Source organism: Peromyscus maniculatus, chromosome 22 (genome assembly GCF_049852395.1).
Source record: "Peromyscus maniculatus bairdii isolate BWxNUB_F1_BW_parent chromosome 22, HU_Pman_BW_mat_3.1, whole genome shotgun sequence".
Classification (NCBI taxonomy): Eukaryota; Metazoa; Chordata; class Mammalia; order Rodentia; family Cricetidae; genus Peromyscus; species Peromyscus maniculatus.
The window spans coordinates 2,914,337-2,941,747 of NC_134873.1; the positions used below are offsets into that span (position 1 = coordinate 2,914,337).

Genomic DNA, 27,411 nt, shown 5'->3' on the forward strand with positions numbered 1-27,411 from the left:
TGCGGACCTGAGGGCGGGACTAATGGATCCAGGAAGGGCGGCTGAGCAGTGCTGCGCCCGGGAGACGGCGAGGCTCACGCGGCGGGACTTAGGGGTGTGGCGCCTGCGGAGGTCTGAAACCTGGAGTCCCCGAGCCCCGGGAACGTCACGGAGGCCTCCGCTGTGAGGCCAGCCTGTGCACGTGGCGGGCCCGCGGAAGTGGAACCCAGGTCCGGACGGGAGCGTTCGCGGACTCCCGGGCGCTGCTCGGGAACCGACGCCGTCGGCCGGTCGGCTCGGTGCAGGGCGCCCGGCCGGGTGGAAGTGGACAGCCGCGGCAAGTGCGGCTTGAAGCGGGGTCGTCGGCACGCCCCCCGCCGCAGATGGGGTGTCACCCGGGCCTCCCACCCCAGACACCGGCGCGCGCCCAAGTCGTCGGAGACGAGCTGTTTATACCCGATTTATTAGAGATCTCCAAAAGAGGGGCTGGCGGGTGGGGCGGGAGCCCGGGCTGCATACGGAGGCCGGCCGCGGCCAGCAGCGGCTGCACTGGAGGGACAAGGCCCCCTGGTTGGTGCCGGGGGACACCGTGCTTGGATTGTCACACACCAGACCGCAGGGGCTGAGGACCTGGGACTCCCTCGCCCTGATGAGTAAGACACACGAGGTTTGTAGTTTTCCGAATGGACTCAGCAATAAAAACGGGACGGTGTGAGGGTGTGCGATGCGATTTCTAACCCCCGGAGAGGTGGGGTGGGGACGGAAGGGCTGCGGAGACAGTACCGTGCCAAGGGACCCCACGGGGAGGGTATATTGCACTGAGGTTGTTGTGGGGCCGGACAGGGGAGTTGCTGGGATGGCTTGGGGGGGACAGAGGCGGACCGAGGACACCTCAGCCTCGGAGGAGCCTCTGGTCCTTACAGTACAGTTCACGCGCCGTCCACGGTGGGGCGATAGAGGCCGTCGGAGAGACCAGGACGGGGTACAGGGTGGGAGTCACACAGTTATGTACAGATTCTCTCTTGAGAGGGTGTCATGTAACCCAGGCCAGCCTCCAACTGGATGTATAGACAAGGATGACCTGGAACTGCTCACTGTCGGCACCTCCCGCGTGCTGGGATGGAACCCAGGGCTCCCGCTGCTGGGTGAGTTCTGCCCAAGGAGCAGCAGCGCCAGCCCTGGGATTTTTCTTCCTCTTTTCTTTCTCTTTTGGACTCTTGAGGCAGGATTTCACTCTGTAGCCCCGCCTAGCCTGGAACTTGACTCAGTCCTCCTGCCTTACCTTTCCAAGCGTTGGGAGGACAGGGATGACACAATGCCTCCCCGGAGGGGTTTGTGCAAGAACAGACGTTGCCTCTGTAGCCTGAGTCAACGCATTCAGCGGCTCACCACATGGGGTTCACTTGCCACCTGCAGGTCCCCAAACACAGGACTCCGTCAGCAAGCAGTGGGCGTGACGGTGGGAGGTCCGGAGCAGGCATCCGTCCATCACGGCTACTGCGGCCCCCGTGAGCACACCGGCAAGGGTCTGATCCCGGGCTCCACGCCCTCCATTGCCACAAAGGGAACCCACCCCGGCAGGACGGGCTGCATCACGCTCCTCAATGCCTACTCGTCTGCTGTGGTCCCCGTCAGCCAGCCAGGTCCTGACGTCTGTGTCCCTGAAGGTACAACCCCGGGGCCCGTGGGGCTGAGCTGGGGCTGTGTGCTGGAGCTGCAGCCTGGCTTTCAGAATGTTCCCGCTGACTTTCGACAAGAACACCATGGGTGGAGCATCCGTGACGCAGGGACACTACAGGACTGTCCCCAACACACCGCTTCCAGAAGTCCCATGTGGGTGTGGTGGGCTCTCCCTGGTGTCCCGGTGGACACAGCTGGATCTGGTGGTTGTTTGTGGACCCGGCTGTCACTCTGGAGCCTGGTCTTGCTCTTGCAGGGAGTCCCTGAGAAGAAGGGCACCATGCCTTCCACTCAGGGCGTCACAGGGATGGGAGGCAGACAACACAGCCTCTCCCAGTCAGCAGCGCCAGGTGTGATTGTAACCGCAGGACATTCGTGCTTGGGGACATCCTTCCTGTGGCGGTAAAACGGTGCAGGAAGTCCACAGGGCATGGCCAGTTCTGGTCTGCTCAGGTCCACACCTGAGGTGACGGAGAGGCTTTCGGAGGCAGCGGTGGGGGCCTCGTCCACTCAGGAGCACAGTCTGGGATGGCAGGCAGAGGCTCCAGGCCTGTCCCCTCTGCAGGCCACCGCGGGAGCCCTGGAGAGAGTGGGCCTTACTGGAGCCACTGGCCGCTGAGGCGGGTCCCCCAGCGTGGGAGGCCGTGTGGAGCCTGATCCAGGGCCAGCGGCCGCAGCCTCTTCCTGGGTTTTCCGTCTTTTGTCTGTCTCCCGGAACATCACTCCTGTGCTCCCTCTCCGTGCAAAAAAGGACCCAAAATAAATACAGGATTGGGCGCTCTGAATGCTGCCGCCCCAACAGGCACAGGTAGCGGCAGATGGTGGCCCGAGCTATCCTGGGGACAGGCCTGGCCGGTGGCATCCTTTGGTGGGGAGGACGAGGATGAGGTCGGGCCAGGGCCCTCGGGGTGATGTCGCTGAGCTCTGGGCCCCAGTGGGGAGCAGCGCCTCCAGGAAGTGGCTGGGGTGACAGGACTCTGGGCTCCAGACTGGGGACTGCATAGAAGTTACTGCGAAAACCAGAGCGGCGGGTGAGGGAGGGCGGGGCAGGGCCGGGCGGGACCCCCGCCCCCCGCCCACCAGGCCTCGGGTGCAGCCTCGGGGCTGCAGGTGTGGGGGGCCCAGAGGTCCCCCGCTTCCCTGGCCCGCCTGGCAGGCACACCTAGAGATGCCTATGCCTAAAGCAGGGGGAGGGGGAGTTGAAGCAAGAGGAGCAAGAATGGGTGAGGAGGGAGGGAGGCGGGGCAGGGGAGGGAGGAGCTCCGGCCTGGTCCTCCCGCCCGCCCGGGACTTACTGTGTCGCTCTCGCTATAGTGAAGCGGGGAGTACACCCAGCTCCTCTCGTCGGTGGGCTGCGCAGCGCGTGCGGGAGGGGTGCAGAAGGCGGGGGCGAGGAGCGGACAGGCAGAAGGAAGAGACAGAGAGTAAAAGAGGGGACCCACCCTGGGGAGCAGCCGCAACCCCGTTCCCTCCGTGAGGGGCGCCTGCCCCAACCCTCGGCCCCGGGGAAGCAGCAGTGGCGGCAGAAGCGGTTAGTGAAGCCGGGGTGCAGGCGGGGTAGCGGGGGAGGGGCAGGGCTCTCCTCCTCTCCACTGTCCCCAGCTGGCCGGCCTGGTCCCCTGGCCTGCTCTGGCCAGCACCCTGGGCTCCCAGACAGGACGTGGCGCTGCAGTTCTATCGGAGCCGAGCCTCAGTGGACTCCCACAGAACCAGAACTCCAGGGGGGCAGCCTGGGGGGAACAGGGGCCACAGGCCAGCAGCCCGGTCCCAGGGAGGGGTGTCCCAGGTACAGGAAGGCCTCAGACAGCAAGGCTGGTGGACAAAGAGCCCAAGACGACCTCCCAGGGCCGGGTCTGCCCTGTGACCACGGTCTACCTCCTGCAACCACGGTCTACGTCCTGCAACCGTGGTCTACCTCCTGCAACCGCGGTCTCTACCTCCTGCAACCGTGGTCTACCTCCTGCAACCGCCGACTACCTCCTGCAACCGCGGTCTACCTCCTGCAAGGAGCCCACCAGGGTCTCCTCTGCAGGCTGGGGCTCGGCACGCCCACCTTAGCCGGCCCTGGCTCCATCAAATCCCCGAACTTCCTGCCTCCACTCTGAGTGCTGGGGTGACAGGTGTGTCCCCCATGCTGTTCCGGCCACACCAGTGCTGGTGCAGCTCTGGCATGTCACTCAGCCTCTCTGGGCCTGGTGCCCATTGTTGATGCAGAGGTCCGTGCTGCGGCCCAGGCACGTGCACTGGGAGGTGACCCAGCGGTGCAGTGATGGGGGGGGGTGGGGACCTGATGCCCTGTGTGGCCTGAGCCTCAGCTTCTCCTCCTGTGAAGTATGCTACTGAGGGAAGGGCAGAGCCTGGGTGGTAAGAGTGTGCACAGGCATGGCACAGGCGGGCTGGGGTCTCTGGACCCCGCCGAACACGGGGAAGATGGGCACTGCCGTGCCGGTCTGGGGAGCTGACATCCAGTCGGGTCAGGCCAGCCGTCACTTGAGGAGAGAAGGGGCGTGGGTGCCGTGTTCGGGAGCCCACCTCCACGTGTGGCGGTCTGTGGTCACTTACAGTGCCCGTGTGGCTCGGTGTCACGGCCCGCAGTCGCTGACGACGGGGAGAGAAAAGCCAGTATCTCCCGTGGGCGAACTGGCCACACGGCGGGCCGGGCGGGGGGAGGAAGAGAGGAGAGGGCAGAGGGTGAGGGGGGAACCAGGCAGGGGGGCGGGCAGGGCAGAGCAGGGCAGAGCGACTGAAGCGGGGGTGTGGGCTGGGTGCGGCCATTCAGGCCAGAACCTAATCCACGACGCAGCCTGGGCGCTGCCAGGCCAGAACCAGCAATGCATGGGCACCTCAGCCCCAGCATGGGCTGACCGCGGGCCTGGCTGGGGCTCTCCAGGGCCAGGTAGGGGCCCGGGCCTCAGTGGCGCAGTGTAGACAGTGGGTGAGTTAGTCGGGAAGCGGTGAGGGTCTCAGGTGCGTGTGCGGACAACCCCGGGCCCCAGGGACAAAAGATGACACCGGGACAGGCCGGCGGACCCCAAGGGCAGCTGAGGCTCCGACCCATTTATAGGCCATGACCCTGCACTGGACCCACAGCCCCTCTAGGGTTTCTCCCCATGGTGGACAAGGGTCACTGAGGGTCCCAGATCCCCAAGGCCTGGACTGAACCAGCCTTGTCCACGAAGGGCCAGGTCCCCAGGCCCCACCATCATGAACAGAACTTGCCCCCAGAAGGACCAGCCACTCTCCTGGGCCTCAGCCTTTGCTCTGGTCTCCCCATGGCCAAGAAGGGGCCCTGCCCCTGTCACCCCGAGTGAGGACCCCGGACAGAGGCAGGTGTGACTGTCCACAGGTACCTCGGGGGCCACGGGGGTGGGGAGGCTTCGGGGACTTACAAAATAGATGTCTGTGGAGGGCGCGTCCTCCTCATCCGAGGCCTGGCTGGCGGGCTCGGAGGCCTGGCTGGCGGCGTCCACTTCCACAGAGGCTGCAGCTGATGCCCCAGCTGGGGGGGCCTCCGCTCTGGGGACACAGGACAGTGGTGGCGTCCTAGGCGGTTCTGTGAGCGGCCCACCCTCCCAGCCTTCACTGGACCGCTCAACTCCCTCTCCACCTTGGGGGGCACTAGTGTGTTTGGGTGTGGAACCCACAGCTGTCTGTGCTGCCCAGTTCTGTGGACAAGACAGTGTCATCCTCGAAGATGGACCCACGAAGAGAAAACCGCCCTTGGCAGACTGTTCTGTGTGCAAGGCGTTTTCCTCCTCCTTTACTGACGTGTGCATTTGAGACACGGTTCCGAAACTCCTTCTCTAGACCAGACTGGCCTTGAACCCGGAACCTCCCGTGTCCAAAGGTATTTGCTACTATGCCCAGCCTACGGTGACGGTCTCTTGATTGATTGATTGATGGGGGAGTGTCCCACCCCACCCACTGTGGGCGGGGCCACCCCACAGAGCCACGAAGAAAGCCAGCTGAGGCCCCGGGGTAGCACCCCTCATGGCCTGTCAGTGCCTGGCCCGGCTTCCCTCCCGACGGAGGAGTGTGACCTGAGATAATCAACCCTCTCCTCTCCACGCTGCTTACGGTGTTTACCACAGCAACACAAGCCTAACTAAGACACTGTCCCGCCTCAGCCTCCCCAGGCCTGGGGTGACCGTGACAGCCACACGTCCCTAGACACAGGCTGGTGCAGAATCCGGGTCAAGTCACCATCTCTGAATGGGGAAGGCACTCACTCACCCCGCGTCCGGCTCCTTGGGGACCACGATCCCCACGCTGCACACGGGTTCCACCTGCACCGTTATCTTCTGAAGGTCCTCCACGTGGGGCTCCTCCTGGGGCCTGCAGGGGACGCCCAGCCTCAGTTTCCTCCCCTGACCCCATGGCTGCCTTTGATTCCTGGTCCCCGGGGGTCCTAGCCTGGGGGCCGCGAGGGAGCAGCCGCTGGGTCCCGCTGTGGCCCGAGGGTGTGCGCAGCACAAGCAGGTGGCCATGGGCCCAGCGGCCCGTAGCTGGGGAGCCGGGCACTGCTGGGTGTCTGGACCTGAGATGCAGGAGGGTCGAAGGTTCTGGAAGCCGGCCAGGCTTGCAGTGTCTGCGGGGTGAAGGCCAAAGGCTGCCGCCCTTGAAGAAGGCGGTGGGCACCTGGGGAGGGGGGCTCACCGGCCGTCCTGGCCTGAAGACTGCGTGCGGCGCCTGTGGGGAAGGCACACAGGTGGCGGGCGGTCAGCGCTGCGGTGACGAGTGGGTGCCCCCCCCCCCAGCACCCACGCGGAACAGCCGCGCCCACCTGTACCGGGGCTGCTCTGATGTCTCTGAAGGGGAGCGCTCCGGGATGGAGAGGGAGGTGGACGACAGGGTGGTGGCGATGGAGGCCGTGGTGGCTTCCTCAAAGGAAGGTGGGGTGCAGGGCAGGAGGTCGGGCCGGCCTGTGGGGGGGGCAGGCCTAAGCAGACTGGGGGCCATCTCCCCCCTCGCTCGGCCTCAGGGCTGGCCTTCTGCTCCTGCCCCCGCCCCCCAGCCACCCTGTCCGATCTGGTTGTTACCGACCCTTCTGCCGTCCTCCACCTCCCGCGACCTCCCGCCCCGGGCCTTGGCACGTGTACTGGGTGCCCAGCCCATGCCCAGGGTTCCTTCAGGGTCTGCTTTCCTGGGTGCCCAGAGCACAGGCTGGCAGGTCACCTTCATCCTCCAGTGTGGGGTAGCTGCGGGCCCCCCGCAGGTCATACTGTGCCTCTTCTCTCTCGCTGGGGATCTGGCTGGCCGAGAAAGCGGCCGTGGGCCCCAGGGGCTTGACGGCCAGCAGGGCGCCGCGCCCTTTCTTGGATGGAGAGGACTTCAGGGCTGCAGGGGAGGAGGGCAGGGGTGGCCTCGGCTCCCTCAGCTTCCGGGAGGTGACGCCTCCCCTCACGGCCTGCCCTTCTCCAGGCCAGGGTCCCGTGGGCTGCCCCTCACAGGAGCTGGCAGGTGGACCCAGATCTGCCCCGTCCCCAGCTGGGGACCCTGGCCCTGTGTCCCTCCCGCAGGTGGCGGCTCACATGAACTCTTCCGGAAGACGGTGCTGCTCATGAACTTGAAGAAGCGCTCGGCGTAGAAGCTGGGCCGGTGGACTGAGACGGTGTCCTGGGAAAGCACAGCGGGGGGGACAGTCTCACGGGGGATGCGCCCACAGACACAAGGTCACATGCAGCCCGGGCTGACCTCGAACCCAGGCTTCCCCTGCCTCAGGCCCTGGAGTGCCAGGAGGACACTGCATCCCAGCCCTAGCACACATTCTGGACGCTTCGGCCTGCACCTTCCCAATGACCCTTTGAGGATTCTCTCAGAGTCTGCATTCTCCCGCAGTCTTGAGCACTTGAGTAAGAGTCACGGGGACGGGCTGTGGGAGCGGGGCCCTCAGCAGCTTGTCATGTAAGAACCCTCCCCAGCACACCCGTGGGACCCAGACCAGCTCTGAGCTGTGGGGCGCCTGTGCGTCCCCTGCTCCTTCCTCTTGGCCTGGACAGGTGACAGGCCTGGACCCCCTGGGCTGCACAGCACCCTGGGAAGTCTGAGCCGCTCAGCAGAGGGCAGATGGGTACAATGAATGAATGCATGAATGAATGAATGGCACTCACCCCATCGTGGACAAGGGCTTTCCAGGTGTGTTCTAACTTCTTGATGAACCTGGGGACAGACAGAGGGGCTCAGGTCAGCCTACTGGCCCAACGCGGGCGGGAGGCAGGGGGCAGGGGGCAGGGGGCAGGGGGCAGGGGGCAGGGGGCAGGCCAAGCTGACAGGCTGGGTCACCAGGACAGTGAGAAAGGGTCAAGGGCGGGCGGGCATGTGGGCGTGGTCAGCGGGAAGAGGGGCGGGACCGTCCGCTGGGCGTGGCTATCAGCCTTGGGCGTGGTCAGGCGGGAAGAGGGGCGGGGCCGTCTGCTGGGCGTGGCTATCAGCCTTGGGCGTGGTCAGGCGGGAAGAGGGGCGGGCCCGTCTGCTGGGCGTGGCTATCACCCTGGGGCGTGGTCAGCGGGAAGAGGGGCGGGCCCCCGTCTGCTGGGCGTGGCCTGCGCACCGGTAGGACTGCAGGATGTCGATGATTCCGATGTGCAGCAGCAGCCGCTCCCCGCGCCCATTCACGGCCGGGATCCCGCCCATCCTGCGGGGAGAGGCCCGATCAGCCCAACTCGGGCCGGCCAGGCTGGCAGGACCTCCGTCCCGGGGGCAACTGGGCAGCCACCGGGCCCAGGCTGGGCAGACACAGCATGCCTCCCTGCCCGCATGCACACGGCAGGCACCCAGGCACGGCAGCCTCGCGCGTTAATCACACCACACCGGCCGCCACCACCGGCCCAGTCCAGTTAGTGACGCCCCTCAGCACCCCAAAGCCCTGCAGCTGAAGGTGGAGCCCCGCCGGCTCAGCTCACTCCACACGGGGCGCACGGGCTCACCTGGTCCCCACGGGGCCCCACGCAGACCCTACAAAAGCCGAGGCGGTCTGAGGGGCGGCCTCACGGGCCCCCCCCCAGGCTGGGACGGAGCCCTCCCCACAGCGCCTCCCTGATGGAGGAGGAGGGTCACCCAGAGCTACCGTCCCTCCTGTTAGTAGACGGGTGAACTCGATTCCCCGCCCAGCTCCACTGCCCCCTTGGGGTCAGGGCCGGTCACTACACACACGGTCGGCCCGCGGGGACGGAGACCGGGCGTCACCCCACTCACGTGTCGTCCGTCTCGATGGCCTCCCCGCGCGCAGCGCCGCCCTGGATGGACTCCATGGCGGTGGAGTACAGGGCCTTCTGTGCCACCGGCCGCTTCTCGTCCGCGGTGCTGCGCGCGCCCTCGGCCTGGCGCTCCCGCTCCTGCTGATCGATGTTGTGCACGCCCAGCAGGAGGCTGTAGTCCATGATCTTGAAGCTCTCCAGCACCTGGCACCGGGGGCGCGGGTCAGCGGACAGGGGCCCAGCTGCCGACCCACGCCCGGCGGGGTCCAGCGCACCGGGCACAGGGGTCAGGCTGTCTGGGGACCGGGAGGTCTGGGGACCGGGAGGGGCCAGGCTGTCACTACTGGATCCAGGGCTCAGACCAGGAGGAGGAACTCCGTCCTCCTGGGGGTCTCCTGGGGCTGGAGGCCAAGAGGCCCCGGCTGGCCCCTCCTGGAGCCCGAGAGCTATGACACGCTTCCGAGCCACGTTTAAAGAGGTTCTGTCTAACTACCGGGCGGGCTCTGACTGACTCCCTAGCCTGGTGACGCTGGGACGACAGGAGTCAGCAGAGCACGCTGGTTGCACCCGAGCCCGGCAGGGCAGATCCCGGGGAGGGGCTGCGCTTACCAGGCAGTCACGCTGCAGCGTCTTGACCAGGGCGCCGAAGGTGTCGGCGTCCAGCAGCAGCCCTTCGGGCATGTCCTGCATGAAGTCCAGGTCCTTGTAGGTGGGCAGGCTCTTCTCCTTCTCCTTCTTGCTCGCTCTGCGCTTGTACGTGGAGCCCTTGAGGTCGAACTTGAGGTGCATCTTAACGACTCGGGGCAGCACGTTGTTCATGACCACCACGCGGATGTTCTTGCCGCCGGACTGCACACAATACAGCCCGTAGAATTTGGGCAGCAGCGTGCGCGGGTTCTGGTTGAGGTTCTGCAGGGCCAGGGGACGAGGAGCTGTCAGGTGGCTGAAGGAGCCTCGTCCTCGGATCTCAGAGGAGTGTGTGGAGGGGGCGCATGCCACGACCTCCCAACGGTCCACCTGCCTTCCAGCCCACCCCAGCCCCGCCCCTCACTGGGGATTCTAGGCGGGGCTCCACCCTGACCACGCCCCCAGCCCCTCACTGGGGGATTCTGGGCGGGGCTCCACCCTGACCACGCCCCCAGCCCCTCACTGGGGATTCTAGGTGGGGTTCCACCCTGACCACGCCCCCAGCCCCCTCACTGGGGTTCTGGGCGGGGCTCCACCCTGACCACGCCCCCAGCCCCTCACTGGGGGATTCTGGGCGGGGCTCCACCCTGACCACGCCCCCAGCCCCTCACTGGGGGATTCTAGGCGGGGCTCCACACTGACCACGCCCCTGTCCTCTCATCTAGTGTTGGGTTTTTGTTTTGTTTTTGTTCTTTTTGGTTTTTAGAGACAGGTTTCTCCGTGTAGCCCTGGCTGTCCTGGAACTTGCTGTGTAGACCAGGCTGGACGTGAACTCACAGAGATCCCCTTGACTCTGCTTCCTGAGTGCTGGGATTAAAGGAGTGAACTATCACCACCCAGCTCTCACCTAGTTTTTTTATTTTATATGTATGTGCATATAAACATGTTGTGTGTGCCTGGTGCTGAAGTGGGCATGAGATCCCTGGACCTGGGGTTACAGGGAGCTTTTAAGCAGCTACGTGGGTGCTGAGGACAGAGACCGGGTCCTCTGCAAGAGCAGCTGGTGCTCTAACTACTGGGATACCTCTCAGTCTGCATTACCTCCTTTTTTGTTTATTTCTTCAAGAAAGGGTCTCACTGTGCAGCCCTGGCCAGCCTGGGCTCATTTGTAGACCAGGCTGGCCTTTAGCTAGGAGATCTGCCTGCCTCTGACTCCTGCTCCTGAGAGCTGGGACTGGGGGTGTGGGTGCCACATCGGCACTCTTTACTTTGTGACAGGGTCTCAGCCTCGGACGCCAGGGCAACAGTCTGCATGGTGCACCCTGCTCCCTGTCATGTGCTAGCAGGTCTGTAACAAGCACGTGCACGCGGCTGCAGACCACAGCACGCATGTGGAGGTCAGGAACCACTTCTCCCCTTTGTACTGCGTTCCCGAGATCCAGCCAGTGTGGCAGGCTGGGGACAGGGCCTCTGCCAGGGCCGCCCTCGGCCCCGCTCCTGCCTGGCGTCTGCTCTCTCAAGGTCAGAATTCCCGTCCCGTCCCATGGCAGGAACACAGGCTGGCTCAAGTCGGGACATCTGGGGTCCCACCCAAGGTATCATTCAAAGTAAGAACGGTGCCCCAGCGGAGAGAGCGTCACAGTCTGGCTAGGCGACCAGGGTGGTCACAGCCAGGCCTGTGAGGTCACTAACGAAGCTCCAGCCCTGTCTGAGTTCCGAGGTGAGCGGAGAAGGGCGGAGCCAGCTCCTGCCCTACACAGTGGCCTTTTATGAGGGGTCTTCTCCTTTGTGCCTGTGACTCAGCGCATCCCCCCCTGCGGCCCCGAGGGTGGAGGGCATTCCCACAGCCTCCCCGAAAGGCCTCACCCCACCCGCCCACTGCGGCGGGCTCGCACCATGTAGTAGCCGGGCAGCAGCTTCTGCAGGAACTCCGCCTCCTTGTGCATGACGGTCTTGATGATGAATTCGTCGTCGCTGGTGACGTAGAAGACGGAGCCGCTGGCGCCGGGGTTGGACAGCTCGATCAGTGGCTCATTACACAGCGAGTACTGGGGGGGGGGACAGCTCGATCAGTGGTTCATTGCACAGCGAGTACTGGGGGGGGCGGAGGCGTGAGCAGCTTCGGGGCTCCCTGCCTCGGCGGCCTGGTCCTGCGTGACCCTGGGCACACCTTGTCCCTCCTATCCCCGCCTGGAACCTCAGCGTGACGGCCATGACCATTGCATGCCCGGCCATCCTTCTGTCCTTCCTCCACCCACCGCCTGAGCCACCAACGTCCCCAGAAGGCAGAGATGCCCACACTGGCTCCCTCCCCTCCCAGCACTGCTGGCCCTACAGCGTCACGGTGACTGGGTGGTGGGGACCCCCCTGGGAACCCCGGAGCCTGCCCTGTGCCTGTCCACCGTCAACAGTGCCCGCTCACTTCCCCCAGGGACCCTCGACCACGGCTACCCGGGTCTGAAGCCCCAGCCGCTCTTTCTAGATGAATCCACAGCCTCCTGGGGACCGTGCCAAGGACCACAGAAGGACACGGGCAGGCCACCAGGGGGGCCACTAGAGGGGCCACCAGAGGGGACACGGGGGGTGTGGGGTCAAGCCAGACCCTGTGGCTGAAGGCCCAGCGTGCTCACGGGCAGTGGCAGAGCCCAGGAGAGAGGACGTGAGGTCACACGCAGGAGGCGTGTGTCGTCCCGTGTCGTGTGTGTGTCCCCACTCCGGCCCCCGGGAGGTGGCCCAGCTGCTGTTCTCAGGGGCCAGCCCGGGGCAGCTTGTTACTTGGCAACGCTGACTGACACACGTACCAAGTAATCGTCGGGCCGGATGCCGAAGAGCTCCCGGAAGTAACGGAAGGCGACAGGCGCGTAGGTCTTGAAGCGGAAATCCTGGAAGTGGTGGGCAGGGGTGAGGTTGCTCCCTTCGCTGCGGAGGAGGACGCAGGGGGGTGGCTGTGAGGGGTGGTGGCTTTCTGGGGTGCCTCTCCCCATTCGTCCCATCCTTCCCTCCCTCCATATGTATACACATGTGCATGTGGAGGTCAGAGGTCAACCCCTCTGCACCTTATTTTCTGAGACACTGAACCCAGAGGTCACTGATTGGCCATGGGTTTCGGCCTCCCCCACTCTAAGGTACAGACACGCGCCAGGCCTGGCTTGAGTGGTTTTGGGGACCAGAACTCGGAAAGGCAGGCTTCCATGGCGGCCACGCCACCCACGGCCTCCTCCCTCGCGCACTGGCACTGGGGCCCGTGATACTTTGCAGGGCAGAGATGGTCAGGATAAGATGGCTACCCAGCCTCTCTTGCAGCTACCTAAGGTCATGTGACCAAGTCTAGCCAACGAGATGCAAGCGGAGCAGATGTCCCGTGTCTCCTCCCTGCTGCTGGAGTGTGGGTGGGAGGCAGGGCACGGGCAGCCCTGCTGGCTCACACCGACAGCCTCCTGCTCAGCCACGGGAGAGTGGCGCGGTGCCACCGGGGCACACCTGGGAAAGAAGATGCTCTCCACCACGTAGAAGTCCTGCATGAGCACATCACGCTCCGGCTTAGAGCTGAGGTTGCCCACTGTGTACCCGATCCCCAGCTGGATGGCACCCTTCAGGGTGGACGAGGTGGTCTGTGGGGAGAGTCGGTGGCGTCAGGGCCCTCAAGGCCTCTCTGTGCAGCGGCCCCTCCGCCATGTGCCACACAGGGGGCATCCAGCTGCATCGAGAGCCCGCATCCGTCAAGGCAACAGCCGCCTCCCCAGCAGGGCCCTGCGTGCCACGGCCACACAGAGCAGAGGACGCCACGGCAGGAAGTGGATTCGTGGATGCAGGGGCTCAGAGGGGCAACTGCTTATCATGGGGACGAGCAGGGTTTTCTTTGGGGATGGCTCCACAGCTCTGACGGCTGAGCACTTTAAAAAGGCGACAAAGGAAGGTACCGCCTATCTCAGCAAAGCGCTTACGGCGGCAGCCACGGGGGGGTGGGGGGTGGGGGGGGGTGCGGGGGGCGGGCCGCGGCCCCTGGGGACCGGGAGGGCCTGCCGGTTGGCCACCCACAACAGCCCCCTGGTTACCTTCTTATACGTGGTCTCTCCAGACGCGTCCACACCTCGATGGCCCAGCTTCTTCCCGTGGCCAGGGCCCGGCTGCCCCGTCACCGAGGGGGCCTGGGGAACAGGGAGCGAAACCAGTTAGGCCGGGAAGGGCGCCAGAAGGTCCAGGCAGCGCAGAAGAGGGCTGGGGGGCAGGAGGAGGCTGGCCTGGCTGTGGGCTGAGGGGCCGGGGCAGGCCTGTCACCAGGGGCCGGGGCAGGCCTGTCACCAGGGGCCGGGCGGCCTGCAGTCTGTGCACCTGCCAGCAGGGGGCGCGCACGGCCCCCAGACACCCAGATGCCGCCCACCCCATCCACGGGACACTGGAGCCTGGGCCCACCCCTCATCGCTCCATGGCTCTGGGTGTCCCTGGGACCCTTCCTTACGAGGACTTGAGGAAAAACGGTCCCCAGCCAGGGGGACAAGGTCCTCCAATTCCTCACCATGGACTGTCAGGCCCCAGGGCAGATGGTGTCCTAGACACCAGGCTCCGTTGACCAAGGCCCCGGCCTCTTGCTGTGTGGATAACAGGGAACCCCCCGGCCCCCCCGGCCCTCCACTACTGCTTTCTCAGCCCAACACACTCAACAGTATTTGAGCCCAGAGGGGTGCTGTGCACAGCCTGGGAACACACAGCGGCTGCTCAAGCCTTTGTCTCCTTAGAGAGGAGGGTCGCGGACTCACCTCTGCAAGGACAGCTTTCTTCTGGGTCATACCTGGAGAGGGAGGGCACAGTTAGCATGTGTCTTCATGTTTTACCTCGACACACACACGGAGGCCAGAGGTCCAGGCCGGTGCCGTCCTCAGTCATCTTCACCTTGGCTTTGAGGTTGTTTTGTTTTCAGACAGGGTTTCTCTATGTAGCCCTGGCTGTCCTGGATCTCGTTCTGTAGCCCAGGCTGGCCTCGAACTCATAGAGATCCTCCTGCCTCAGCCTCCCCGAGTGCTGGGATTAAAGGTGTGGCCGCCACCACCACCACCACCACCACCACCACCACCACCACCACCACCACCACCACCACCACCGGCTGCACCTTGGCTTTTGAGACCAGGTCTCTCGCTGAGCCTGGAGCTCACCATCAGGCTGTCCGGCCTCTTAGAGAGCTCAGTGACGCTCCTGCCTCCATCTCCCCCGTGGTGGGGTTACAGGTGTGCCACGGCACCCAGCTTTTTACCTGGGTGTTAGAGACCCAAACTTGGTCCATCAGCTTGCACAGTAAACACTTTATCACAGAGCCCGGTCCACGAGGGGTGTGTGCGCCTGTGCCCAGGGGTGACTTCCGGCCTACCCCAGGCTCACCGGGGTCCCTGGATGCAGACAGAGACAGGGACCAGGGCCTTGGAGGTTGTAGGGTCCCAGAGTGAGTGGAGGTCACAGGGTCATGGGAACTGGCAGGAGGTCCTAGAGGCTGACCTGGTGCCTGCCTCAGCCTCTGCAGTGGAACAGTCTGTGGTTTTGTGTCTGGGGCACAGACAGGAGCCCCAGGGAGACGAGCGTTCGCAGCCTGGAGCTGCTGGGCCACGGAGGCAAGAGTGGAATCGTTAGGGTGGTGACGGGAGGTTGGGGGGGGCAGGGGCCTCTGCGGGAGACGCCTGCTGGGGGAAAGGAGGAGGGCCCGGAGTGGGGGTGATTCCTAGGACCCAGGGTCACTTCGGGTCCTGGGCAAGGAGAGGCTGTGAGCCAAGGACACAAGGTCCCTGCACCCAGGTGGGCCTGGGACAGATGCGTGGACATCGGGTGCAGGAATGACGCCCTGATCCCGGCCCTGACTGGGACCCTGGGCGGCTGCACATGGCTGTACGTGGGGGGACGGGGGACCGAGGCGGAATGTTCTAGGACTTGTAGGAGGCCCCTGGGGTGGGAAGCGAGAACTCAGTAGCTCCCAGGGCTATCGGTGACATTCTGAGGCCCCAAGTCCCCCACCCTGCCCATATCCAAGCTGAGACCCCAGTGTGGCCATGGGTTCTCTGGAGTCATTGGGCTTTTGCCTCAGTTTCCCTTCCTACCTAAAACATGGGGGCCAAGACAGACCCTGGGGACAGCGTCACTCGGCGGCCCTGACATGGCGCAGACGCCCTCTCCTCCCAGCCAATTATCTTCTGAGTGAGCAGCCCCGTTTTCCAGGAAATTATGTTTAAAAATAGTCGGGGAGGAGGGGAGGCAGGGGCACCAGCTGGCTACGGGTGCGGTGCGTGAGCCCCGGTCAGCCCACGTCTGCTGGCAGCACTCAGGCAAGTGGGCGACTCTGCCTAGGTGGGGCCTGGCAGCGACCCCTCTACCTTCGGGCCGCTGTCTGCTCCCCAATGCTGTGTGGCCTCAGGTAAGCCTGTGACCCTCTCTGGGCAGGTTGGGAGCTGTGTCTCTCTCTATCCATCACAACCACTCGGGCCACAACAGCATGCTGCCTGGGGGCGCCACCGGCCACCCGGCCACCCCGTCTACTCCATCAGCCTCTGTCTCTGTCGACCTGGCGGTGCCCGTCACCTGCGACCCTCCTCACCAGCCCCCCTGTGCCTCATCAATGCTGCCCTGTTCTGACGACGCCATCTGCTCCCTCCTGCCTGCGCACGCTTCCACTCATCAACGTTTGCTGACTGACTGCCAGATGGACAGTTCTCTGCCTCTGCACCCAGGCCTCCACACGCTGAGGGCCCTGAACCCGAGGCAGGGAACAAGTGAATTGGGGCCCTCTGAGCGGCACACCCCAAAGACACCGACAGAGGAGAAACACAGGAGGCCTCGGGCACAGGAAGGAAGGAAGGGAAGGGGCTGGAACGGACAGGAAACAGAAACCGCGGCCAGGGGATCCCAGATCCTTGCGCAGGCCTTCGCTCTGCTCAGAGGGCGAGGCCCGGGCAGGGCAGGAGGAAGCGCAGATGGGGGGTGGGGGGTCCACCAGCCCAGGGACTGCGTCCCACCAAGTGCTTCCTGTCCAGACACCCCCCTGCTCCCCTGCTCCATCCTGTGAGGACCTTGCATGGCTCCGTGCCCTGCAGCTCCGTCCCCTGCAGCTCCGTGCCCTGCAGCTCCGTGCCCTGCAGCTCGCTCTGGCAGATCCCTGCAAGGCTGGCCCCACGGCTGAGAGACCCCGCAGGCAGACCCCACGGGCACGACTGTCGAGGGCCTGGTGGCTGAGGCCGCAAGGCCACACGCACACGTGACCTGCTTGGCCGTGGTAGAGAAGGAGAGGCCCTCTGCAGGTTGGCACGTGGTCCTGGTGGTCCCGGGAGCTCTGCCCCCCCAGGACCACCCCCCCCCCACGGGAGCCGGCTCAAGATGCTTCTCCCGCTCGCTAAGCATGACCGCAGGTGAGACCCACAGAGAGCAGCAAGGCCAGGCACAGCGCGTGGTTGACGGCGCAAGCGCGGTGTGGAGCTCGCGCCTCTGGGCCGCCGGTTCAGCAGCGGCGGCTCCGAGACGGAGGGGCTGTGTCCGGGGACATCGAGGGGGAGGAGGGGGGGGAGGAGGGGGGAGGAGGAAGAGGAGGAGGAGGAGGGGCGCAGGGCCAGCGCCGCTGCCCGGCAGGATTCCTCACACACTGCGGTGCAGTCCCATCCCGCCCATCCACTCACTGGAGTAGCACTCAGCCCAGAACAGGAGTGAGGCCGGACACTGAGGGCAAGGACTCGGAGAGACCCAGACCCGAGAGCCACAATGTGGACCCCAGGACAGGACGTGCCCAGGACAGGAGGACGCAGAGGGGAGTGCGTTCGCGGGCTAGGGGCTGCTTTTGGGGATAAGCCTGAGAGACCGCCAAGCAGTGGACACCGAGGTCAGGCAGGTATGCACCCTGAGTAAGTGATGCCGCAGTCTCCCAACGAGAGCCCGGAAAGGCCCAAACCCAGGTACAGAAGTGAGTGCCCATGCGGTGACACATGACCACTGGTGCGGCCTTATGGGACCTGCAGACCCCAGCTGTCACAGCGCTGGGGCCCGGCCTCTGAGAAGCCGAGGTCGGGGTGCTGTCCAGGCTTTGTAGCCAATCCTTTCACTGGGAGCCAGCTTTCCTCAGCAGCCTCTCACCTCACTTCCCGCCCCCCCAGCCAGCTTCCCTCAGCAGCCTCTCACCTCACTTCCCGCCCCACCCCTGCAGTGTGAGGGACAGGATTAGTGGTTCTCCCCAGCACTGAGAGAGAGAGAGCTCAGCTCCCTGAAACGCGGGCAGGTCTGGAAGGCCAAGGCCACATCGTGAGCCAACCACTGGCCTGGTCTGCACCACGCTGGGTCACCCTGTGCCCACCGTGCAGCTGGGGAAACTGAGGGCACTTGGGTCCCTGGTGGGGTGGTGGGGTGGTGAATGGTCTCTTTTCCGACTGCCGTTTTAAGGGACTTTACAGATGGCAGAGTGGCCCAGCCCCACATAATGACCATCTGACCCAGAGGCCCCCACTACCAAGCACCAAAGTCGACCGAGAGGAGCTGGGACCACGCAGCTCACAGAGACACTGCAGGGCACCCACAAGCCTTAGCCTCTCCCCAGAACTGCAGAAATAGAAAATAAAAGGGGAGATGGAGGAGGTGACAGAGGAGGAGGAGATGAGGACTGGTGGAGGAGATGGAGGAGATGGAGAAGGTGATGGAGGATAAGGTGATGGAGGAGGAAGTGATGAAGGAGGAGATGGAAAGGAGATGGAGGAAGTGGTGGAGGAAATGGAGGAGATGGAGAAGGTGATGGAGGAGAAGGTGATGGAGGAGGAGGTGATGGAGAAGGAAGATGTGGAGGAAGAGATGGAGGAGGAGATGGAGGAGGAGGTGATGGAGGAAGTGGAGGAGATGGAAGAAGAGATACAAGAGTAGGTGGAAGAGGAGACAGAGGAGAGGGTGGAGGAGATGGAGGAGGAGGAGAAGGTGGAGGAAGTGAAGCAGGAGATGGAGATGAAGGAGGAGGAGATGGAAGAGGAGAAATGTTGGAGATGGATAAGGTAGTGATGGAAGAGATGGAAAAGGTGGAGGAGGTGATGGAGGAGGAGCAGATAGAGGAGGTAAAGGAGGAGGGGACAGAGGAGGAGGAGGAGATGGAGGAGGAAGGGGTGGAGAAAGAATATCTCAGGTAAGGAAGTGACCAGAACTGATGGTAACATCCATCTTTCCAGGACTCTGGAGGCTGAGGCAGGGGGATTGTGGTGAGTTGGATGTCACACTGCTGAGCTGGTGGCCCAAGCCTGTCATCCCAGCACAGGGAGGTGGAGGCAGGAGGGCCAGGAGTTCATCTACTTGGCTACCGTTCAGGATCAGGAGGGCTATCCTTGGCTACATGGTCACCTTGAGCCAGCCTGGGCCACACAAGACCTTGTCTCACACAAGAGAAGCTTCGGTGTCTCCCATGGGTGACCACCTTTCCCTGTGAGCAAGTTGCCACACTGCTGGTGTGTCCTGTCACCCACCTGCTGGAAAACTGAGTCCTGGGGGCTGCTGTGAACGGCAAGGGTTCAAGGTCACAAATAAAGCGCATCTTCCAAACCCTGGCGGGGCACTGCCCGGACCTCGTGCGAGGGCACGGCCGCCCGCCTGCCGGTTACTCTGTACTCCACACCACGGGCAGCGGGACAATGCTGGATCCTGGGACCCCACGGGCCCCAGAGCTGCTGTGCCCGCCAACGCACCACTGACAGCTCCGACAGGAAGGAAGAATTCAGCCAGGCACCGTGCCCCATGTCCACCCGGGAGGCTGAGGCAGGGGGATGGCGTGTTTCGGGCCAGCCTGGGCTACAGAGCAAGATGGTCTCGTGTGGTGTGTAGGCAAGGAGAGGATGTGGAGACAGGGTCTCACTGTGTAGACCAGGCTGGGACTGAGGGCAGTGCAAGCCAGGAGAACGCTCTCTGCCTCACCCTGGGTTTTATCTGAGGACTGGGGGAGCCTGAGGACCCTGGTTTAATGTTCTCGAGAAAACAGGTCACAGTGGCAGTGTGGCTGAGCACCGGAGGCCTGGATCACGGGACAGGCGGAGGGTCAGGACAAGGGTCCGCTGCTGCCCGGGAGGCCGCCACTCCACAGTCCAAACCGATTCATTCCCCAGAGGTTCTGGTGACCAAACCCTCCCTGGGGGCAGAGACTCCACACCGCGGCGGTCCGGTTCTGGCTGAAGGAGAACCCATGTTTGACCGCTGCTGCCCGCCACACGCTGTCCCCATCACGGCCCCAGCCAGGGTCTCTGCCACAGGACATTTGCACAGCCCACACCTCTGCAGCCACTGCTGTGGCCCAGCTCTCAGGGACGGTCCCTTCGGTTTCAGTGACCTCGTCACACTCTCCTGTTTGGTCTCTGCAGGGTGAGCCACGGCAGGACTCACGGCCACCTCCCAGCTCAGAGCCTACCCGTTCATCTCAGGGACGCTAGCAGGTGCTAGCCCATTTGAGGATTTAAAAAAAACCCTCTGCAGAGGGGAGCGGCCCCGCCCACAGGGGGTGCTGACTCAGAGGCCATGCATGACATCCCGGCTCCCGCTCTACAGAAGGCATGGCAGCCCCTGCCTGTCCTCATGGCTCTCGGGAGATCAAGGCCAGCCTAGGCTACACAATGAGGACCCTGCCCAGAACACAGAGAGAAGGGACAGTCATGATGGCGGTGGTGGTGGCAGCGGTGACGCCGATGACGGCTGAGGAGGTGACATGGTGGTCAAGAGCACTGGCTGCTCTTCCAGGGGACCCAAGTTTGATTCCCAGCACCACCTACAACAGTTCCTGGGGATCCGTGGCGCCCCACGCACACCGGCCACAAACCCACGCAGACACGTGCACATACACATGAATAAACAATGAAACAAGCCACAGTGAGATGCCGCCTCCTGCCCTCTAGTGAGGCTGTAGTCAGAAAACAGGCAACGTGGGCCGGTGAGAGGGCTCAGTGGGCGAAGGTGCTTGCAGCCAAGCGGGATGGCCTGAGTTCAATCCCAGGACCACACGGCAGGGAGAGAAAAGTGATTCCTGTAAGTTGACCTCTGGCCTCAACAACCACAGGCAGCACATGAGAAGTACACACGGAATATTAAAAAATAAAAACCACCACCAACGTCAGCTAAGCTGGTCATGGGAAGCCACCTGCAGCCGCCAGGGAGGGAGAAGCATCCGGCCGCTGTGGGCGAGCCTGGATTGTCCTCAGTCGGACACAGTTTCTCAGTGACTCAGCGAATCCACCCTCCGGCAGCCAGCAGGGGAAGTGAACAGCTTGGTCCACCCAAAACCTTGTGCACACACTCCCTACAGGAGCACCCGAAGCAGCCAAGGCCACGGAAGCAATGGACATCGCCCACAGGAGGAAGGGTACAGAAGCGTGATTTATCCCCAAGGAGTATTACTCAGCCGTGAACAGGAGCAAGGTCCTGACACCCCAGTGTGGAGGGACCTGGACGTGAAGGTCACAGGGCATGTGCTCCAGTAGAGGCCACCCTGAGACAGGAACTGGATTCATGGGTTTCCAGGAGGTGCTAAAGAGGGGATGGGGTGATGGAAGGTTCTGGAAGGAGACAGAGATGGAGACTGCATAGTTCTGATAAATAAACACCACAAGAGCAGTGAGTAAAGGTGCACACACCCGAGGACCTGAGTTCAATCCCTGGACCCACACAAAAGGAGAGAAGTGACCCAGAGCTGGACCACCACACGCACCCTGGCACACACAGCACACGTGATCGCCAGCCACCCCACGGATGGCAGGATGGCGACAGGAACTGTAACGTAAGCTGTGGACCAACGGCTGAGCACGCTGGGAGGCCCCAAGCGCAGATGTCAACCTTGTGAATGTTCAAGGTGGCAGGTCTGTGACCTGTGAGCACACAGGGACACCCCATGTGGCCTGGAGGCTGGGCGGGCCTGGGCTGCACTTCCTCTCCTCAGCCGCCAGCTGTCCTGGGAACAGAGAGAGGAAATCACGAGGCGGCTGTGTGTGGCGGGAGAGGTGAGGGCTGCCACACGCACCACAGAACCCTGGGGGCCAGCGGGGGACCGGCCATCGGGGCAGGGTGTGGCGGGGCCGGGGGCCGGGCGCAACCCTGGGTGGGCACCAGGACCCCACGGCCCTCGTTCTTTCTCCGGGGTGACTGTCCCTTTGGCCCTCCCACCACACAAGACAAACTTCCCCGTGGGTCAGCTCCTGCAGTAAACAGGAAGCCAGGCCAGACAGGGCGACCAGGCCACCCACGGTCCTACAGGTCCCCAGGCAGTGGGACAACACTCGGGGCCAGTGGTGCAGAGAGGAGAAGGCTCCAGCGTCTGCATGAAGAGCTGCGGGTCGGGCAGAGCCCCAGGTCGGGGCCAGGCTGTGCCCCACCAGGACCCACGGCCAGGCGGTTGGGTCCCCTTAGGCAATGTCTACCCAGGTAGGAGTTCTGGTCATTTCTCCTGCTCTGTGTCACCAGCCTGGGTTACAAGACACCCCTCCCCCCAAAAAAAGAACAAGCGGGGCTGCGGCTCAGTGGGCAGAGCACGCACCAGCCCTGGGCTCCACCCGTCCTTAGCAGCACGCGAACCGGGTGTGGTGACGCACGCCGGTCACCCAGCACTCAAGAGGTGGAGGCAGGAGAATTGGAAGTTTAGGATCATCCTCTGCTACACAGTGAGTTGGAAGCTAGCCTGGGCTACATGAAACCTAAACAAAGCACAAAGAGGGAACTGCAAAGAGTAGAAACCTCAGGACGGGAAATCTCTATCCATGATGTCAAACTGGGGACAGACAGACAGACACACTTGACAACAGCAAAACTAAAATTTGCTGATGGTCAGTAGCCACCAGAAGGGCAATGAGACACACACTGGTATCACAGAGGAAAGAGAAGGGTCCTCAATATACAAACAGCTCCTACAAACCAACAATTGGAAGCAGAAAAGATGCAGTTTCCAGAAAATGAGGCCACGCTGGGACTGGCGGAGGACCAAAGGCAGGCGCCTCGAGGCGAGCAACAGGGAGGTGAGATGGAGCGCAGTGACGGCTGACAGGACCACTATGGCAAGAAACTTCCAAACCAAACCAAACCAAACCACCGTGCATGGCATCAGGCCGGGCATCAGGTGGAGTGGCCGCAGCTGAGCCCCTGCACGAACCCAGTCCGCTGAGCCCACGGGTCCCCGCCTCACAGCAGGCCTGGCTCTGATTAGCTCCCCGCGCCGGGTCGCCAGCGTGTGGTGAGCCACCTGGACCCCAGCCCCCTCAGCACCAGGCTAGATCCAAAGCTTGCTCGGTGCGCACGCCATGCCCCGCCCCCGCCCGGTGCCCTGCCCCTGTGGCTGGGGATTACCTGTGCCCCACATCCTGCTCCCCCCCACCCGGACTCCGATGGACACACAGAGCCACTGGAAGTGCGGGGAGTCCCCTGAAGGCCTGTGGTGGTGCAGGGTCGGCCAGCCCACGAGGCCGTGGCTTTGTGGCGGCTCTGAGTTAATTCCCGGCTCAGGGTAATCCCACGCAGGGTCCCCACCTGCCCGGTCACCTGGTACAGGGGCCACTGACTCCTGGTCCACCCAAGACCCACCAGAGACCTCAACATATCCCTCAGCGCCCACCACACTATCCTCAGACACAGTGCCTATGACCAATGCTGGTGTGGCCTCAATCAAGCCCAGCTGCCAAGTCCGGGATCCCCAAACCTGCAGCACATATATATATATACACGACCATGGACACTCGGGGCTCTGCACCGCTGGGGCCCTGCCTCCCGGAGGGAGCCCCCGCCATGCAGCCCGACGCTGTCCCTGGTCATCACAAGCCCTGACATCGCAGCCCTGGCCAACCTGGTACAGTGGACCTCCTCAAGGAAGGTCGGCACTGGGCCTGCAAGATGGCCCAGTGGGGGGGAGGAGCTTGCGGCCAAGCCTGAGGCCCTGAGCTCCACTCCCAGGACCGACAAGGTAGCGGAGAGGACGGGACCCTCCGCCTCCACCTCCCGAGGGCTGGGATGACAGCTGGCCCCCCCCCCACCTGGCTTATGCGGTGCTGGGGTGGAGCCAGGGCTCTGCTCACCAATCCCCTGCCCGGGCAGCTCCTTCTCCCTCAGGCCCCCGCTTGAGGTCACCTTCACGGCTGACCCCTATCTGAGGTGCTCCCACTTGAGTCTCAGCAATCGCCCTCCAGGGGAAGCGAGCTGAGGCCGTGCGGGTCTGTGTGGCCAGCAGTCCTAACTGGGGCTGCTGGCCCGGAAACCGAACAGGGGGCAGCTGCGGCAGCCTGTGGGATGATGGGCACGGCCATGTACTGATAAAACTTTATTGCCGGGCGGTGGTGGTGCATGCCTTTAATCCCAGCACTCGGGAGGCAGAGGCAGGAGGATCTCTGTGAGTTCTAGGCCAGCCTGGGCTACAGAGTGAGTTCCAGGACAGCCAGGGCTACACAGAGAAACCCGGTCTCAAAAAACCAAAACCAAAACCAAAAAACTTTATCAACAAAACCTAGCATGGGGGCTGCAGTTCGTCAGCCCAGGTCCCAGGCTTTACCTTGCTCCTGTTCACATCAGCACCCTGGCCCCAGAAGTTTAATCGAGGAAGGGCCCCAGAGTGTCTCTCCACTGGGTAGACTGAGGCAGCGGCCACACAAGCGTAGGATCTCAGTATGACACCCAGGGTAAGACCTGACCGGACCTTTTGTCTCTAAGGTCAACAGTTTTGGCCCTGACGTCGAGGTCACCGCTTCTTCCTGCTACACCTGCTCGGCACGGATCACCGCGGCACCCTTGGCCGTCACGGCACCCTTGGCCGTCACGGCGCACCTGTTGAAAGCCACCCTGTCCTGGCGCTGTGCTACTGGAGGAGCAATGAGGCCCCCGAGGCTGGAGCCGGAGAGCGAGGGGCAGAGACAGAGGGGGGGCGGGAGGGGATGGGGCAGGGCTGCAGGCAGAGGGAGAGCCCTGAGCCAGCTTTTCCTGGGGCTCCTTCTGGAGCGGGAGAGCTGGGGGAAGCGAACGAAGGACGATGGAGCTGGACCAGGTGGAGGCAGAGGGTGGAGGAGACGTGGGCAGACTCTGGGGTGATTTTAGAAGCAGCGCTGACATAATTCGCCGCCAGTTTGCGTGGGGGAGGAGGCAGGCTGGGAATGATGAGGTTTAGGAACAGGCTCACACTATAGTCCAGGCAGGTCACCAGGCCACGTGCCCTGAGTACCCAGCCTTCCCAAGCCAGGTCATGAGCCCACAAACCACACAGGGACCCCAGCAATCACGGGGAGACATGAGGCAGGCCAGTCTGGGGCCGGGCCTCTGGAGCAAGGAGTCCTTAACGTAACTGGATTCTAAAGAGCACGGAGGTAGGGGAGCGCCCATCAGATTGGTGGGAATCACCAGAGCAGACAGCAGACTGGCTGGCCAGGAAGAGGGGGACGGCACCCAGAGCACTCAGCCTTTCCAGGAAGAACCAGGGGAGGCCTCGCTCGGCCTGCCTTTGACCTCCAGCGCCCCCATGACAGACGGCACCAACCCTGGACACACACTCTGTTCACATGTTTAACAGACGGCAGCCGACAGAATGGCCACAGCGGAGGGCGGCGGGACATGGGGAGGGGGCAGGCATGCAGTCGGTAGTGAAGAAATGCTAACCACACTGACTCCTTTAAGGCGGTCAGGGCTGGGGTGCTCCCCATTTTATAGTTGGGGGCACCCTCAAGAGCCGGCCGGGAGGTTGGGGCCCACGCAGGGCGGCTGTGGGATTCTGTGTGGATGACTGATTCGCAGGAAGGACTTCCGGGAGGAGCAGCCCCTGGGGGTCTGGAGTCAGGTTTGTCCAGAGTTTGGAGACCGAGCCTGTGGAAGCTTCTCACGGGGAGGGACGTCTGCCCTGGGGCTGCCCCGGGACCTGAGCACCTACAACTATCAGGGTCATGGCCACACTAGGCCAGGAGGCTCACAGTGAGACTCGGACCCCGCTGTCCCCCAGACAATCCCTCCAGCAGGGCCAGGGACCGGGGCGCGGGGACCCCGAGTGACAGTGGGGAGGGAGGGGCAGGTGGCAGGAAGCCGGTTCTCTTGGGTTCCAGATGGCAGCCAGCCCGCGGCTGGGGACCTCTGGCTGCCCGGCTCGCCCTCCCTTCCCGGTTTAAGGACAGCTCGTTGGGGAGACCCTGTGTGAGCCATGGGGACCACACGGCCGCCGCGGCCAGCCAGGGGGTGCCGCTGGGGGAGCCTAGGGTTCTGGGGATCCAGAAAGTTCCCGTGACCTCGATGGAGAAGGGAGCGTTCTGTTCTCAGCCGCGCACGCCGCCCAAGAAGGCACACGCAGCAGCGAGGCTGCTGGTGGCACGAAAGGGGACGTGAGGAAGCTGGGGGTCCCACGGGCTACGCTAGCGTGGCAGCCGGGGCCCGGGGGGAAGGGCCTGGCAGGTCTGGGCTTGACAGGACACCGGCTCGCGCGGCCTGGATGGAGCAGTCACCTCAACACCATCCCTCTGCCCCCACACCCCGTTTTAGAGAGAGGTAAACTGAGGCCCACGAGCGGGTGATCGGCGGTGCGTGGCAGGGAGGGACCAGAAGGTGACACTTGCAAGGCTGACAGTCCAGCACGGTGGCCCCGGGAAGGGGGTCGCATGGAGGACGCTTTCGCCCTTCCCAGCCAGGGAGGGCCCGGAACGGGGTGCCCCGGCCTCCCACGCCGTGGACGCGCCACTCCCCGCAACCCCAGGAGGCAGGCGTGGAGGGCCCGTCTCCATCACCGCAGCCAGGGGTGCCCTCCGCCTCCAAACCCGAGGCCCCCATCCCCGCGCCCGCACGCGGCTAACGGGGCCTCGCTCCCTGCCCAGGCTGCCAGGATAAAGAGCCGCACCCACGCACGGTCCGCGGGTCGGCCGTGTCCACCCGAGGACCGAAAACCGGGCCGGGCGCCGCGCACCCCGCCGCCCCGGGCGGGGCGGTGCAGCCTCCCGGCCCGAGCGCGCGCGCGACTCCCCTCCGCGCGGGCGGTGGCAGGGCGCGCGCACCCCCGCGCGGCGCGGGCGAATGGAACGGCCCCGGCGGAGCCGCGGCGCGGCGCGGGGCGAGCGGGCGAGGCCACTGCGCGGCCGAGGGGGAGCGGGGCGAGCGCACCGCGGCGCCGGGGGGGTGGGGGGGCCGGGCTTACCTGCTTCCGCCCCGCTCTCGGCCGACCAGGCCGCCTCCGCCGTCACGGCCCCCGCCTCGGCGCTCTCCGCCTCGTCCGGCACCTCCAGCTCCATGACCGAGCGCTGCGGCGGCGGCGGCGGCGGCGGGCCCGAGGATGCACCCGCGCTCGGCCGCCGCCGCGGAACAACAAGCGCCGCCGCCGGCACCACAGGGCGGAGGGAGGGGCGCCGGCGCGCGGGGGCGGGGCCGGGGCGGGGCCCGGCGCTGACGCGGGCGGCCCAGCCAATCAGAAACGGGGACGGGGCTCAGGGCGGCGCCCACTCGCGCCGAGTCCAGGGCGCCCCCCGGCGTCCGGAGCCGGAAGGACTCGTGCTCACGTGCAGTTTGGGGGCGGAGGGAGGGGCCTCGGCAGGGGGCGGGGCCCAGCCGATCGAGGCTCGGTGAGGGGCGGGGCCAAGGGGAGGAGTGACTCACTGGCGCCTCCCAGCGTCCGCCGAGGGAAGGACGGGGCGGCGCGGACCGACCGGAGAACCGAGGCGGAGGGCTGCAGAGGCGGGGAGAGGGGCGAGGCCCAGAACCCTGCACAGCCAATCGGAAGTCGGGGGCGGGGCCTGGACGGGAGGCCCAGGAGCGCCCCGCGCGGAGGGCAACACTGTAACCCAGACGGAAGGCCAGCCTGGTCTACACAGCGAGTTCCAGACCAGCCAGGGCTACATAGTGGACCCTGTCTTTTTTTTTTTTAATTATGTTACTTTGCAATATACTATCTATTTTTTTATTATTTTCTTCTTTTCTTAAAGATTTATTTATTCATTATGTATACAGTGATCTGCTTGCATGCATC

At 64.2% G+C, this 27,411-nt stretch overlaps 1 protein-coding gene across 4 annotated transcripts; it reads right to left on the reverse strand.

Annotated features, from left to right (window-relative positions):
* Positions 1-426: 426 nt before the first annotated feature.
* Positions 427-26,786, reverse strand: Pip5k1c (phosphatidylinositol-4-phosphate 5-kinase type 1 gamma). 4 transcript variants are annotated; one of them, XM_076559654.1, is made up of 19 exons: positions 26,587-26,786; positions 14,240-14,271; positions 13,538-13,630; positions 12,963-13,093; positions 12,284-12,401; positions 11,378-11,530; positions 9,465-9,764; positions 8,854-9,059; positions 8,210-8,293; positions 7,770-7,818; positions 7,191-7,275; positions 6,835-6,996; positions 6,443-6,581; positions 6,316-6,348; positions 5,893-5,994; positions 5,049-5,175; positions 4,222-4,299; positions 2,955-3,011; positions 427-2,669 (listed from the first exon to the last, which is right to left on the reverse strand). In XM_076559654.1, the coding sequence occupies exons 1-19, from the start codon at positions 26,678-26,680 to the stop codon at positions 2,667-2,669; spliced, it is 2,046 nt and encodes a 681-aa protein (XP_076415769.1). In that variant the 5' UTR covers positions 26,681-26,786; the 3' UTR covers positions 427-2,666. The 4 variants fall into 4 exon arrangements, with proteins under 4 accessions (XP_076415769.1, XP_076415771.1, XP_076415770.1 ...); XM_076559656.1 differs by lacking the exon at positions 4,222-4,299; XM_076559655.1 differs by lacking the exon at positions 2,955-3,011.
* Positions 26,787-27,411: the final 625 nt, after the last annotated feature.

Excerpts from the sequence above, each read along its gene's own strand:
- Pip5k1c (XM_076559654.1), bottom strand. The coding sequence starts at position 26,680 with ATGGAGCTGGAGGTGCCGGACGAGGCGGAGAGCGCCGAGGCGGGGGCC. Across the intron at positions 14,272-26,586 it reads CGAGAGCGGGGCGGAAGCAG|GTATGACCCAGAAGAAAGCT; the intron begins GTAAGCCCGGCC and ends CTCCCTCTCCAG. Across the intron at positions 4,300-5,048 it reads CCTCCACAGACATCTATTTT|TTCGCCCACGGGAGATACTG; the intron begins GTAAGTCCCCGA and ends CCGTGTGGCCAG.